At 40.0% G+C, this 16,196-nt stretch overlaps 1 protein-coding gene across 1 annotated transcript in view; it reads left to right on the forward strand.

The window, feature by feature from the left end:
- Nucleotides 1–15,474, forward strand: part of Btbd1 (BTB domain containing 1) — a 38,839-nt gene extending 23,365 nt beyond the window's left edge. Inside the window, exons 5-8 of the mRNA XM_059272187.1 lie at nt 3,877–4,069; nt 9,727–9,814; nt 14,663–14,809; nt 15,258–15,474. Of these exons, the coding sequence (XP_059128170.1) occupies nt 3,877–4,069; nt 9,727–9,814; nt 14,663–14,809; nt 15,258–15,416 (587 nt within the window). The 3' untranslated portion in view covers nt 15,417–15,474. The remainder of the gene's footprint in view (nt 1–3,876; nt 4,070–9,726; nt 9,815–14,662; nt 14,810–15,257) is intronic.
- The last annotated feature ends 722 nt before the right edge of the window (nt 15,475–16,196 follow it).

Raw genomic sequence — 16,196 nt, forward strand, 5'->3', positions numbered from 1 at the left:
GTTCATTTGGTTTACCATCTTGCTACTTGTTCCTGACTCAGCTGTGGGTTTGTAGTGGATTTTGTTTGTTTCTTCTTTCTCCCCCTTTTTCTTTTGGAGGAACCAAGTGATTTCTGGTATTTTGTTGCTTGATAAACATTCTTTTACTATTGTTTAGTGAAAGCAAGAAAAGTTAAGCAAATAAAGAGAAATCAGTATCATTCACTATTCTTTTGGTGGGTTACTTGATAATATACAAATGCTTCCTTATGAGATTTTAAAGGTAATTCTTAAAAATTAAAAATTTCAAATTAAAATTTCCCATGCAGTACAAAAGATTTTACTAATACTTAACTCTTCAGTATTTGTTGCCATTTCATGTACTTGAACTCTTCATATATTTTGAAGCCCATAAGATGATGTTATCTTGGGCTGGAGAGATGGCTCAGAGGTTAAGAGCACTGGCTGCTCTTCCAGAGGTCCTGAGTTCAATTCCCAGCAACCACATGGTGGCTCACAACCACCTGTATGAGATCTGGTGCTCTCTTCTGGCCTGTAGTCATACATGCTGTATACATAATAAATAAATAAATAAATCTTAAAAAAAAAAAAAGATGATGTTATCTTAAAAATCAGTAGTCATTTTAGATTACCTGTAAATTTATCCTTTCTGATGATTGTTGTTCTTCTATCTGGGATCATCCATCAAGCTAAATAATGAGTATTTCTCACAGCAGGTATTCGGCCATCAGAGTCTTTTCCCCTGTGCTCATCTGTAAACATCTTTTCCTGCTCTCAGTTTTCAAGGATATGTTTCTGGAAATACTATTCAGTTTAACAGTTTTTCATCTATTATGTTGATGTGATCCTGTTTCCTTTTGGCTTATTATTTCCCTTGGCCAGTCTTTTTATGACCTCTTTAGAAGGATACATACCTTTTGTCAGGTACTCTAGGATTTTACATTACTTTACTTTCCAGTTGGTTGTTGATGATGTATTAGGGGTACTTTTATACAACAGACATTTAATTTTTTGATTTACCCCTCTGTTAATTTTAGTGAATGCTATTTTATTTTCTTTAAGCTGTTACATGTTTTTCATGACCTGAAGACTTCCTGTTTTTTCTTTTTTGTTTTGTTTTGTTTTCTCTGTGTCGCTCTGGCTATTCTGGCACTCACTTTGTAGACTAGGCTGATCTTGAACTCAGAGATCTGCCTGCATCTGCTCTTCTGCTCTTGAGTGCTGGGATTAAAGGCATGTGCCACAACCACCCAGTAAAGACTTTCTTTTCAACTAAGGAAAATTCTCATGCATTTTTAACCTTAAAAAGTGTGTAAGTGTGTGTGTGTGTGTGTGTGTGTGTGTGTGTGTGTGTGTGTGTTGCAATGTTACACACAAACATGTAGAAGCCAGAGATCAGCCAGGGGGTGGTGGCACATGTCTTTAATCCCAGCACTAGGGAGGCAGAGCCAGGCGGATCTCTGTGAGTTCAAGGCCAGCCTAGTCTACAGAGCGAGCTCCAGGAAAGGCGCAAAGCTACACAGAGAAACCCTGTCTCGAAAAACCAAAAAAAAAAAAAAAAAAAAAAAAAAAAAAAAAAAAAAAAAAAAAAAAAAGAAGCAGCAGCAGCAGCCAGAGGTCAGCCTTGAGTATCGTTCCTTGTAGCTAGAGTTTTCATTCCTGGCCCATGGTCAGGACAAATCTCTCTCACCCGCCAGTCCCGCAGCTGCTCAGACCCAACCAAGTAAACACACAGAGACTTATATTGCTTACAAACTGTGTGGCTGCAGCAGGCTACTTGTTATCTAGTTCTTATATCTTAAATTAACACATTTCTATTAGTCTATAAGTTGCCATGTGGCTCGTGGCTTATCGGTACCTTACATCTCGCTTGTCAAGGTGGCAGCTGGCAGTGTCTCTCTCCTCAGCCTTCCACTTCCCAGAATTCTCTTCTCTCCTTGTCCCGCCTATACTTCTTGCCTGACTACTGGCCAATCAGTGTTTTATTTATTAACCAATCAGAGCAACACATTTAACATACAAAACATCCCACAGCACTTCCCCCCCCCCTTTTTTTTTTTCAAAAAGCAAAGTTTTAACTTTGACATAGTAAAATTACAGATAACAAAACAGTTATCAAGCAAGAATTACAGTTACACTATCTAGTCTATTTATAATATCTAGTCTGTATTTGGCAAAATTAAGAAGGTATCCTATCCTATATTTGTGAGTCTAAGGCTTCATATCTAACTCATCTCTTATCATAACTAAGGAAAATTAAAACTCCAGTCTTCAACTATATCAAAGACCTCAGAAGGACAGTCAGTAGAGCATGAGACTCTTAATCTCAGGGTCGTGAGTCCGTGCTCCATGTTGGGTGCCAGATATTGGTGAAATTATTAAGGCAACTCCACGTAGTTAAAAGGGAGGTTTATTTTGTGGGGTAACTCACAAATGAAAGGATAGGTAACAGGGTCTGAGAAAGGTGTAGCACAGTCCCGTGGTGTTCTCTGGAGAACTCTGCTTGGTCCACGTCCAGCGTCCAGGGTCCAGGAACCAAGAGAGCCAGCACATTGGAATCTTGGGTCTTCAAGGTTCTCTCTCGGCCCACCTACAAGGTGTGACAGTTACAGAAGCCTCAATGGGGGTTGGAACTTCCAGATCAAAGCTGGAATGGCTACCCACTACAGTTCCTTAGGAAGTGTCCACATTGGTTTTCTTTTTGAGACAATCTCTAACTTGGACTCTGCCTGGCTTTGCCTCCCCATGCTGGGGTTGTAAGTATGTACCACCATCCCTGGTTTCTTACATGGGTGCCGGGGTTCAATCCTATAGACTAAGGCATCTCCTCAGCCCATATCCTTAAAATTTTAATCCATCTGGAGGGAATTTTTATCCAGCTCTTGTCTCATCATGAATAGGTTCAATTCTGTTTCTTACTACCTTCCTTCCCTCCCTCCCCCCTCCCCCTCCCTCCCTCCCTCCCTCCCTCCCTCCCTCCCTCTCTCCCTTCCTTCCTTCCCCACTCATCCTCTTTCTTGATTGCTTGCTTTGTACGCTTTCCTTATCCAGAGATTACAAGTAGTAAAGCTTGTATCATATATGTCAAGCCAGTACATTTTGTCATTTGTATGTGATTTTTAAATTTATTTATTTATTTGAATCAGGGTCTCACTATGTAGTTGGTGTGACTGGGAAGTTGCTATGTGAAGTGTACTGACCTTGAATTTACAGAAATTCAGCTGCTTCTGTATCCCAAGTTCTGGGATTACAGGCATGCACGCCACACTTGGCTCTCATACAGAATTTATATAATTCTGTGTTTTAAAATCAGTAGGCTTTTTAATCCAAATTTTCTAGTATTTTGAAATCTCTTACTCCATTGTTTTACTGGCTTTGCAAGGGATCTCCTGGCCTCTTTTATGAAGGAGCAGCATTAATTCTGGTAAGTTTATAAAGTATTTAGCATTTTTCTCCAATAAGAAATAGTGAGTTGGGAAACTGTACTGTGTAGTTTTCTATTTCCATAGCTTCCCAACCATAGTTCTCACCTTCTGTTAGCTTCTAAATCTCAGAAATAAAGCTTTATTCTCTGTTGTTCTGTGCTGAAATGTCCCTTGTTCAGATTATAGCTTCAGACAAGTAGGAAGTGGGAGCTGGAGGGTCACAAGTACCTGTCTGTCCTGGAAATGATTTGCCACAGAGAGAATGCTTCTTTGGTTGAATGGAAGTCTGTGGTACTCAGGAGAGAAGACAGAAAAATTATTTGTTACAGTGGAGTTCCATCTAAGTTTTCACTTATCTTAACACATTCTTTCAGATTAGCCTCAAGGATTGATCAAAACTTCAAATGTATGCTAAAATTTTATATGCTAAGTTTATTTTCTATTTCTACAGGTCCTGCTCAGTCTGGAATTTTATCAGATCGTGAAGTGGTAAACCTCTTTCTTCATTTTACTGTCAATCCTAAACCCCGAGTAGAATACATTGATCGACCACGATGCTGCCTCAGAGGGAAGGAATGCTGCATCAATCGATTCCAGCAAGTAGAGAGCCGCTGGGGCTATAGTGGAACAAGTGACAGAATCAGGTATCTGTCCGAGTGGGGGCTTGGCATGGGGGTGGAGGGCAGCCGTTAGTGGTTAGCCTTTAGCCTCGTCTTGAGAGGTAGTTAACCACTATTTCATTTTATAGTTTGCTTAATACAGGATGAGGCCATAGCTGCACACAAAGGAAAAATAAGAGTAGGAACAAATGATTTGGCATATAAGAATAGGAACAAATGATTTAAGTATTTAATCCAAGTAAGTAGAAATGAACATAGGAGCACTAGAGAAATTAAATAGGCAAATGAAGACAGTAGTGAGTTAAAAGTAGAAACGTTAATGAATTCATAATCTGTTTTCCTTAAAAGATCAATAAAACAAACCATCCTAGAAGAAGCAATTCTTGAAATTCCTTTTAGAAATCAAAATGCAACTATCATATGCTTGAATTTTTTACTTTTATTCTGGATTTACTCTGTGCTAATAAATTGAACATCTTGATGGAATGGATCATTTTATAGGCAAATATAAATTATCAAAATTGACCGAAGAAGAAAGCCTGAGTAGACCAATTACCCTGGGAAGAATTAAAAGTTATCAGAGAACTGTCCATTCACAAAGTTTTTACAGGTGAGTTTTTTATCAACCGTTCAAGGAACAGTTCCCTTGAGCGCTGAAAGAAGAAAATACCGTGTGGTTAGTTACTGAAGGAAGCAAAATTCAGATAAGAGTTGAATAAGACACATAATCTGGATCCACCTCACCATAGAGGAAATTCTACATACCCACTCCACCTTAACAGGACAGTGCCATGAGAGCAGATAGAGTGTGTTTGCAGAGTGAAGAGGTAGCTCAGTGTTAACGTGTTAATGTAGCTCATCACTGAAGAGACTATAAGAAAATGGTTCGTATAGACAGCAAGACTCTGGAGGTGGGTAGGGGTGCTTTTGCTAACGTTTTACCTCTACCTGGTGATACCTGTTAGTAGCTTAAGTCTAGAAAACATTTCACTAACAGTGGTTGATCACTGAAGAGAAAGTAGGAATTGAAACTCTAGCTAGAGATGCCTACCACCTTTGCTGAGTCTCGGTGGTCATTGGTGCAGTCATAAACAAGAGCTCCATATACTCAGAACAGGGTGGACCTTAGTGTATAGCTCTAGGAAGCTCAGGTTTTCTGTAGTAATTTTTTTTTTTCCTTCAGAGGCAGGGTATCTCTGTGTAACAGCCCTTGCTGTCATTGGGACTGGCTTTGTAACCAGGCTGGCCTCAAACTCACAGAGATCTGCCTTTCTGTGCCTCTCGAGTGCTGGGATTAAAGGTGTGTACTACCACTGCCAGGCAATATTTTGTAGTTCTTCCTTTACCGACTTGAAATGAAATTCATAGTGCATACTTCAGGGGATAAATGGCCTTTCTGTAATACAAAGGAGAAATAAATACAGCTGATAATAAAAATTTAAGGAGAAATAATGAAGCTGATAGTAAAGTTAGTACTTCAATATATAGACTTTTGGTAGGACACTAGCAGGTAAACTGAAGTGTACATCTCAATATATATGTACTGATATATAATACCTTACATTCCAATGTTTGATAAAAGTTGAGTCAGTTCCATGTATTCATATATCCATATCTGAACTTGCCTACTGGCTGAAAGTTGTTTCAAATTCTAAAATCATTCCTCAGAATTTTTAGTCCTTTTTTGCCAAAGACTTTAGTTGCATGTTCCCAGGCAAGCTGAAGCTCTGCCTCCCAGTTTCAGCTTTCCTGCAGAGATGGAAAAGGTCAGGGCAGTGCAGTGCAGTGCAGGAAACTTCCCTGGGCTGCATCTAAAGGGTTAGGTCCAGGGACACATCTGTAATAGAGCAGCCTTGGTCAAGTCACTGAATGTCTCTACTCCAGCTGCTCTTTCATAAAATGAAGGTACAGTGTAGGATGAGTCTTTCGTAGGATTGAAGTGGAAGATAGGTAGGGGTGTCTATGTGTGTCTTCACATATGACGTATGCACGTGTGGGTATAAATTTGTGTGTATAGGAATATACACATCATTACTAATGGCAACAATGAATGATACGAGCTTTATTTATATGGAAATCAGTAAAATTGCACTAAATATCTTTAGTTTGTAAATAAAATATGATTACAGCTTACAGTCACAACAGTAAATTTCCTTTCATGAATTTTGGGGTTCTGGGTTATGGGACTCTGTTCTGTCACTGGCTCCTTGTGCCTAAACCTTAAAAGAGAACTTACTAAACAGCCTACTGGAACTAATAGAAGAGTAACTGCTGCTCAGAATGTGAATTTGAGATTATTCTTACCATTACTAAAAACTCTGTTAAAATAAAAAGCCCTCAGTTACAGAAATGAATGGTGGTGACAGTTGTACAGTGATGTAAATGCCTCTTAACTGTACATGTAATGACTAGCGTGGTATAATTTACATATGTACTGCCACAGTAAGAAAACCCAAGAGTTTAAATGTAAAAGAAATTGAGTTATAGTAAGTAAATAACATTTTAAGTACATATTCTACTATATTATAGTAAATTATATTTTTATTATGTTGAACATTACTGTAATAATGTAGGATTAAACTCCGAAATGTCCAGCATTAGTACTTCTATGTAGATCTAGAGAAGTTTGGCTGGAATCACACTTTAATAAGGATATGTTAACTTTCTAAATTAATTTGAGTATGTTAGAAAGTTCCTTTCAGAAGACCCATGTTTTTGGTAGCGGAGTGGCCTAACAAAATATAAAGTTAATCTGGAAGAATAAATTCTCTTCTAAAAAAGAGAGGCACCTCAAATATGAAAAAGAACGATGAGTCTATCGCCTTTAATCCCAGCACTCGGGAGGCAGAGGCAGGTGGATCTCTGTGAGTTCGAGGCCAGCCTGGACTACCAAGTGAGTTCCAGGAAAAGGCACAAAGCTACACAGAGAAACCCTGTCTTGAAAAACCAAAAAAAAAAAAAAAAAAAAAGAAGAAGAAGTGTTATATGGATTGCACTATACAGGTCAGAAACCATGAGGCCAGATGAGCATTTAGAATGGGGTAAAAAAGGAAGGATTACTGGATCCTTACTGACCACATGAAATATTCATATAAATTCAAGTTTTAACATTAAACAAAAATGAAACTTTGAACATACTACAGCAGACGAGGATGATGTGGGCCTCTCTAAACCTGAAATAGATTATTGTTTGGTAAAGAATTTTATGTCCCAAATCACCATGAAGTTTAAAAATAAATGACAAATATGAAACTTTTTTGAAGCAGTTTGACAAATATCATAATGCCTAAGAGTGTGCCTTTGATTTTCATCAATACTACTCCTGGGAATTTATTCTAAGAAAATAATGAAAGCTTTATAAAACAGTTTTGCTCTGAATCATACATTATCATATAATTAAGAACTGCAAAAACCCTAGATTTATCCGAAGAATTGATTAATTACATGAGTAAGAGTTGAAAATACAGAGTCTGGTGATGACTTTTAATATAGTTCATAGAGAAGGTGGTTGACAGGATTCACCTCCAGATTCATGAGACGCTTTCAGTGTTTTCTCACTTACTTACTTATCAGCTGCATTTTCTGAGTTGGTTTTCTTTTGTGCTGAGGATTGACTACTACAGGACCTAAACACATTCTCTACCACCCAACTACATATCTGGGCCATTTTCCGATTTTATCTTTAAAAAGATAAAATACTGATTTTAATGATTAAAAATTACTGTGAAATTTTTTAGAGTGGTCCTCTTACTGTACTGGGTATGTAACATAGCATGGGGGAAGGAACATGAGCGTTTCCCCCTCCCCTTTGGTGCTGAGGTTAGAATAACCTCATATGCACTAGGCAAGGGCTGCACCACTGAGCTTCATCTCCAGCCTGAGCTGAGTGAGATTATGTTCCAGCTGGCAAGACTGTTGACCTAGGAGTGTTTCTTTCTTTAAAGCTCAGTTTGTCCATTCTGCCTTCATTTCTTCTCTTCATCTTTCTCCCCACCCTTCTTGTGGGGTCTCTGCAAATACTAGTGCCAGCAGAGTAATGTTCCATTTGAGACTAGAAGGAAATCCAGTCCAACACGACTCAGTAGCCAGTGTTGGTTCAAGCTTCTAGAGGCTGACACTGGGCAGGTTGTTTTAGGCATTTAAGTAAAGCACAATTTGGGGGGAAAGTTTCCTGGTGTAACACAGTGTCCTGTGCACAAGGGGGCATAATTATATTGAAATGCTTCTCAAAGTACATGTCATTTCTTCCCATGAAGATAGGTTCTATAGATAAGCTACATGAGTTATCCTAAGGGCCTAGGGGAGGATCTGGTGTGATCTAGGTCATGTAGATAGGGCAGAGGTCATCTGGGTTATTAGCCACCTCCAGTCCTGTGGGAGCTTGGGAGAGCCCCTTGCCATACTAATAACACAAAGGTCACTTAGAGTATTAGTATCTCCAGTCCTGCTTGTACGAGCTTGGTATGTCCTGGTCCTACAAATAGTGCATGGATCACCTAGGCTAATAGCCACCTCTAATCCCAGCCTTCTGGGCAGAAAACAGGTTATACATCTTTTTCCTTGAAAAGACAACCCTCAATGTTTAGTATTCATGGCTTCCCTAGTACTCTGTGAGCAGGACCTTTGACCTTTGTGTTTCCAGCACCTTCTCTTTTTTTCTCCCACTGTGTTGTCCAGATGGGTTTGATCTTGCGAGCACAAGTTTTCCTCCTGCTCTGACTTCCTGGGTAGCTTGGACCATGAAAGTAGTTGCAATCATGCCTGGCTAAAGCTTATTTCTTTGACTATAAAAACTTGGGATAATAAATATAGATATAGATAGTTCACTGATGTATAGGGCTGGTGTGCTATTGCAGGAAGGTGAGTTATAGTAAGAAATGGAGCTTACGGCTCAGCACATAGGAACTACCTACTAAACTCTAGTTAGTGGTGTGCCAGTATCACTAATAGTGATTGAATCGAAACTTTAGATGAAAATGCTGAGAATTACAGATTATCTATAATTACTGTGTTTAATACAGTCTTTTCAGTTGCCTTTGTAGTTAATGTCATTTTTCTTGCACATATAGTAAATGAAGTAAGATAGATCAATATTTCTTGACTATTGTCCAAACTAGACTTGCTAATTATTTTATGGACCCTTTATTCATGGTGCCTGTCTCCACTCATCTACTATCAGTTGTTGGTTTAGTGCATTTACAACTCTTACCACAGCTTATAATTACTATCTATCCCTTTGCTTGTTTATCATTCTCTCCCAAGTGGCAAAGATAGAAACTGTGCCTTGTTCACCATTGTTTCCTGACTGGCCACTCACAGTGACAGTATGATAGGCCCTCGGTAAGTATTTACTGAACTGATAGAATGTCCAAGTTTGAGACTTTGATCTTAATGACCAGTATGTTCGTGAGGGAGATTGGATGGGTGCAGCATAGAACCAACCGTTTCAATAAAAGCAGGGATTTAGGTCACAATCCTTTGACTATATACAGAATAAATTCTCCTTGAGTTCCTCTTCAGTTCACACTAGGAACTGAAGGTGACATTTTCAGAAGTGTCTTTTATGATCATTTCTATTTGTAAGTAAAATCCAGGTAACACTTTTAAAGAGCTATAGACTTCAAAATATGAACACTTAGAGAATTGTTTCTGTTATTTTGTAATGGGATCCTTTCTCACAGGTTCACAGTTAACAGAAGAATCTCTGTAGTTGGATTTGGTTTGTATGGATCTATTCATGGGCCCACGGATTATCAAGTGAATATACAGGTACTTTCCATCCCTGTTATCATCCTGAGATATAGCAGCTACTTTGCAATAAATACTGTCTTGACAAAAACCCAGATTTCATTGTCATTGTCAAAGGAATCAGGAATCATCAGTAGTATTTTAAACCATTTCTGTTTTGTGGTTGTTGTAAAAATTGTGGTTTCAGGAAATTGGGGTCCTTTACAAAAGTATTAGCATATCCAGAGCTAACTTTTGTCCAGGAAACCCTTATAGTAATTCTGTCTTACTGATTTAAATACCCTTCTTCCCTTTCATGTTACTTGAACTTGAGTGCTTTGAACTCATCTCATTACTTCACACTGCCTCAAACATTCTCTTGATTTAGGAGTGTCTGAATAAATACTGCTACATTCTTGTTTTGTTTTGTTTTTGTGTTTGTTGTATTTTGACAGGGTCTTGCATCTGAGGATGGTCTCAACTTGCCATCCTCCTCCTTGTGTCTGTCTTTCTAGTGCTGAGATGACAGGTGTGTGCCAGCATGCTGCTCTGCTGCATCTTGAGGGCTGCTCCACCTCAGTTCTTGTAGATAGGGCACAGATGTTAAACACCCTCTCTGTTCCACCTCAGTTCTTGTAGATAGGGCACAGATGTTAAACACACTCTCTGCTCCACCTCAGTTCTTGTAGATAGGGCACAGATGTTAAACACCTCCTCTGCTCCACCTCAGTTCTTATAGATAGGGCACAGATGTTAAACACACTCTCTGCTCCACCTCAGTTCTTGTAGATAGGGCACAGATGTTAAACACCCTCTCTGTTCCACCTCAGTTCTTGTAGATAGGGCACAGATGTTAAACACACTCTCTGCTCCACCTCAGTTCTTGTAGATAGGGCACAGATGTTAAACACCTCCTCTGCTCCACCTTAGTTCTTATAGATTGGGCACAGATGTTAAACACACTCTCTGCTCCACCTCAGTTCTTGTAGATAGGGCACAGATGCTAAACACCTCCTCTGCTCCTCCTCAGTTCTTATAGATAGGACACAGATGTTAAACACCTTCTGTTCCATCCTTCCTAATGAACTGCTGTTCCCCATTGGATTGCATACCCTGTAAAGTAAAATTATTTTTGAAAACATATCAATGTTACATTTTTATTTATGAACTATACAATACTGTGCCTATATTTTATATATAAAGAAAAAATATGAGAAAAGGAAGTAAAACATGTTTCAGACTTTTATCAATAAAGCAAAAAACATGCCTTATAAATGTTACCACTATATTCTCTTTAATAGTAAAAACTTTGAACCTTGTAGTCAAATGCATGCTTTTTAAAATGTTGCTACTTTGTATTCTTTGTGACTACAGCAATTCAAAGATCTGGTTTTGTAACAGCCAGGAATAGAGGAGAAAGTTATTTTCATGCAGTTTTTGTGTGTCCGGTTATGTGTTCACGTATGCAGAGGCACGTGTTTATGTACATGCATGAGTGTGGAAGCCATAAGACAACCTTGGGTATCATTCCTCGGGTGTTATCTACCTTTATTTGGAGACAGTCTCTCATTCTCTTGGAACTTACTTTGTAAACCAAGCTGGCCTTGAACTCAGACATCTGCCTGCCAGTGCTGAGGTTAAAGGTTTGCACCACCACACCCAGCTTATTTTTGTAGGGGCAGTGTTTGGAGACAGGCTTTCTCTGTGTAGCCCTGGCTGTCCTGGAACTCGTTGTGTAGACCAGGCTGTCCTCAAACTCAAGAGATCTGCCTGCCTCTGCCTCCTGAGTGCTGTGACTAAAGGAGTGTGCCACCATTGCCTGGCTTTTTTGGCACTTTACTAACTGGGCTCTGGATACTGAGACCTCCATGATTCTTCAGAAAAACAGCAGATCTTTGAAGAGTATAAAAGATTTCAGTTCCTCTCCTTACTTTTGGCTTTTTTGTTTGTTTTAAAAGGCAGCCACTACTTAGCCCCTGCCAATAAATAGTTCCCATCTGGACACAAGGGTCTGAAGATAGCAAGGAGACAGAAATCGGTGGATTTTCACATGAAATTTCTTGATGTTTCGTCTGAGTGTTGACCAGTATTTAAAACTGTTTAGATATACTCCATGAAGTCCATCTAAATAAAGCACAGACTGAAGTTAGTTCACCTAGCCAGTTATGTTACCGCATTAGAGAAGTCCATCTAAATAAAGCACAAACTGAAGTTAGTTCACCTAGCTAGTTATGTTACCGCGTTAGAAGAGCCAGTTTAACCCTTGTTGAAAAGCCTCATTTTTCTGGGCAACTTCTCCTAATACTATGTGTCTACCAGCTGAGGTGTGGTTCCTAACATACCATAATGCCAAATCCTCTAAATTAATGTTTCCTTGCAGTTGGTGTGTGGGGGTAGGGTGGGGGTAGTGGTATGTACATATGTATGTTGGTCTGTGCAGGTGGGTATGAGTGCAGATTAAGGCCAGAAGTTGAAGTTGAAAATAATTCCAGGATCACTTTCCATCTTCTTGGTTGTTTCCAGACAGAGTTTCTTTGAGTAGTCCTAGCTGTCCTGGAACTAGCTCTGTAGACCGGGCTAGCCTTGAACTTACAGAGATCCACCTGTTTGTGCCTCCTGGATGCTGGGATTAAAAGCGTGTACCACCACTGCCCAGCACTCTCCATCTTCTTTTTTGAGACAGTCTCTCACTTCACCTAGAGCTCTCCAGTTTAACTAAGCAGACTGTCCAGTGAGCTCCAGGGATCCCCCTGTCTTTGTCCCCACCTCACCTCTCCGTCACTGGGGTTACAGACACATGCTATTGCCCCTGGCTTTTATGTAGCTGCTCGGCGGGATCTTCACTCAGCACTCATGCTTGAGCAGCAGATACTTTCCCCAGCAAGCCATTTCCCTAGGACCTTTCCGTTTCAGTAGAACCATCTAGAGGGCTTTTGCTTGTTTTGTAAGTATTTATTTGTGTGTATGTTTATATACCTGAGGGTATGTATGTGCACCGTGTGCATGCAAGAACCTAAAGAGATGGAGAAGGCATTGGAGCTCCTGGAAACTGAAGCTAGAGACAGTTGTGAGCTGAACCCGGTCCTCTGCAGGAGCACTGAGTTTTCTTACCTGCTGAATCAGCTCTCCAGTCTTGAGAGCTCTTCTTAGTACCTGAGCTGGGTCCTCATCCCAGAGACTTGTGACAGAGAAAGGAAGTCACATGACATAGGAAGGGAAGAGATGGTATGTTTTTAGGTGAAAGTTCATCTTTATGTGCCTGCTTTTGTATTGTGTTGTTGTTGTTGTTTGTTTTGTTTTGAGATCCACTTTACCTTTCACCCAAAATAAGAGCCATGCACATCTCAAGACACGACTTTGGCTGGCTCAGCTATATTAACAGATGAAAGTACCAGAGACTTGTGTGATAGAAGAAGGACATGATAACTTGGAACATTTTTGAAAGTTGATCCATATCTCCACTGCCACCAGCTACAAGGACTACCATTAAAGAAAGATAGACTCTTGGGACTGTAGCAGTTACATCACTCAAACACCTCCCCATCCCCTTCCATCTCAGTTCTCCCAAATCCCGTGGGACAGCAGTATTGAAGCAGCAAGTATATAAATTGATGGCATTCAATACAGGAAGGTGTTGAAAATAGATCTATATGCTAAGAATGGCACCTTGTTTTAGTGTAACGGTATTTTCTAGAGATTTTAATTTTATGGGTACAGCCTCCTTTTTATTAAACGGGTAGTAGATACTTGAAAGGTATATTCACTGAGCATGGTGGTACATACCTTTAATCCCAGCCCTTGAGTGTTCCAGGCCAGCTAGGCCTACGTAGTTAGACCTTGTCTTAAAAGGGAGGTGGGGTAGGTTATATTAGTAAATGGCATGTATGGCTCAGTTTTCACAGACTGTACACACCTGTGTAACTAGTGCCTCGTCAAGGGACAGGACAAGACCACACCAGGAACTCTTCATGATCCTCCTGCCCGCCCTCCCTACGGAGAAACCGCTGTTCCAACCTTAGCCCATTTCATTACTGTTTCCTAGACTGTTTGCAGAAAGGCAGGTTGTGAGGGCACTGTCCCCATGTATGGAAGCCCTCCTGGTAACTTGGTAAGCTCTGACTTCAGCTTTTCAAGCCGTCCTCCAGGAAGCGTCACCCCTCTTTAAACAGAAGCAGTTTCCTCTCTGTCCAGCTTTATCATCTAACCTGGCACTGCCTGCATATTTCCTCTATTGGCTTGACTCTCCTGGTGCCTTACTGTCCCCAAAGATCACCTAGAACCAGTAAGATAGAACTAACTAATTGTAATTATTCACAGACATGGGTATTTTAATTTAAGGATATTTTAATTCCAGTAAATACTGAAACTGAAAATGTTGAGAGGATTATCCTATTAATAAGACATGGGCTAAACAAGGAGGAAAGATTCTTTTCCCTCCGATATCCCAAGTCTGCATCCCCACCCCACTGCAGACAGGGTTTCTCTGTAGCCTTGGCTGTCCTGGAACTCACTTTGTAGACCAGGCTGGCCTCAAACTCACAGAGAGCCTGTTTCTGTCTCCCAAGTGCTGGGATGAAAGGCGTGCACTGCCATGCCGGCTGGAGTCTGCATTCAAGTTCACACACGAGCCTGCACTTTGTAGGGAAGCCCTCTTGTGCAGCCAAGCCCCCGACGCTTGATGCCTTCCCCATTCTTACCATGACGTGTGAGTTAAAGAGCTATTTTCTGATCATCAAATGCTTTAAAAGGCATCTTTGATAACTAGAGATAAGCAGAGAAAAATTAGAACATAGGAAGTTTACAGTCTATTGTCGCAACTTCTAGAGACTTCATGTTTTCTTTAAGACTGTTACAGTTTAACTTAAATGTTACTTTTCTTAAAAATCACAGATCATTGAATATGAGAAAAAACAAACCTTGGGACAAAATGATACTGGATTTAGTTGTGACGGGACTGCTAACACATTCAGGGTCATGTTCAAAGAACCTATAGAGATCCTGCCCAATGTCTGTTACACAGCATGCGCAACACTCAAGGTAAGAGGCACTCAGCGGCCCAGGCCGCAGCCGCCCTGCACGGGCTCCTGGCTCCTGGCTTCCGTGTTTACAGAGTTGCTGGTATGCTGGGGAGTATCTTAGAAAGGGGAGAGGAAGCAGAGCTAAGTAAGATACTCCGCTGCTTTAAGTGCTGCCCAACACTGCTGTTCTGAGAGAAAGTGCTTCCTAAGAACTGCTCCATTGTTTAAAGAAATTGAACTTTCCACGGAAGATAAAGAATTGTGTCCTTAAAACCTTTCCACAGTTGTTAATGGCCTAATTCTATATTGGTGTTTTTAAATTGTTTTTAAGTAAAAACTTCATATTTCATTAAATGACTGACTGAAAATTTTACACTGGATCTGTAGGACGAGGGTAGACCAGTAGTCAGATCAGAACGTACTGAGGGCCTCTCAGATGATAGCCACTAACCATTATTCTCCTGTAGGGGCCAGATTCTCACTACGGCACAAAAGGACTGAAGAAAGTCGTCCATGAGACCCCTGCTGCAAGCAAGACTGTCTTTCTATTTTTCAGCTCCCCTGGCAATAACAATGGCACTTCAATAGAAGATGGACAAATACCAGAAATAATATTTTATACATAACCTAGTGTTACCGACCATTCAGTCTAATCTCAAAAGCATAAACAACTGGCCACAAATAGTTTGAGTGTCTTGAGTATTTATAATTACAGAATAAGAAACATTTTAGTTTCTTAGAGGAAGTAAAGTTTATTTAAATCTCTGCATGATTCAAAGGCAGATTTTCCATTTTCTTGTAACCCTCGGTCGGGGCAAAGAGAACTGAGTTTGTGAAAACCGCAGTCTTCCCGCTTGTCTTGTGTGATTTCATAGGTCCACTGACTCGTGATCTTTCAGTAATTTGGGAATCGAAAGATTTTTGTCATATATAGCAGATGTGGGTGTTTTCACTTTTTTTTTTTTATCTTATTTTTACTATTTTGAAAGTTAGGTGAAATGGGTCAGTATTCCTACAGAATTCTTTTTAACTCAAATAACTAATTTCAGAAAATTAAGAAAACTGACTTTATATTTGGAGTTTTGAAATATCTGGTTGTTAGCATTTGGAATAGTGCTAAAAGTAAGCCTAACAAACACCCAAGAGAAATTCCAGTACATTTGCAGAAAGGGTGTTTTGTAATAGTGTAATAGTGTGTTGCATAGTACTGTTTCAAAGCTGTAAGTGGAGTTGGTACAAATTCACAATAACTGAAATAAACAGATCTACAGGGGCGGGCTAAGATGGATTCTTTACCACTCCTCTCCCACTGTGCCTGTCGTGGGTGCTGCCAGTAATTGCTAGATGGCTGAGATATGATGGAGGTGGAGACAGACACCACTATAGTGCTGCAGTGACTGGACACA

This window comes from Peromyscus eremicus, chromosome 1, assembly GCF_949786415.1.
Source record: "Peromyscus eremicus chromosome 1, PerEre_H2_v1, whole genome shotgun sequence".
NCBI classification, from domain to species: Eukaryota; Metazoa; Chordata; class Mammalia; order Rodentia; family Cricetidae; genus Peromyscus; species Peromyscus eremicus.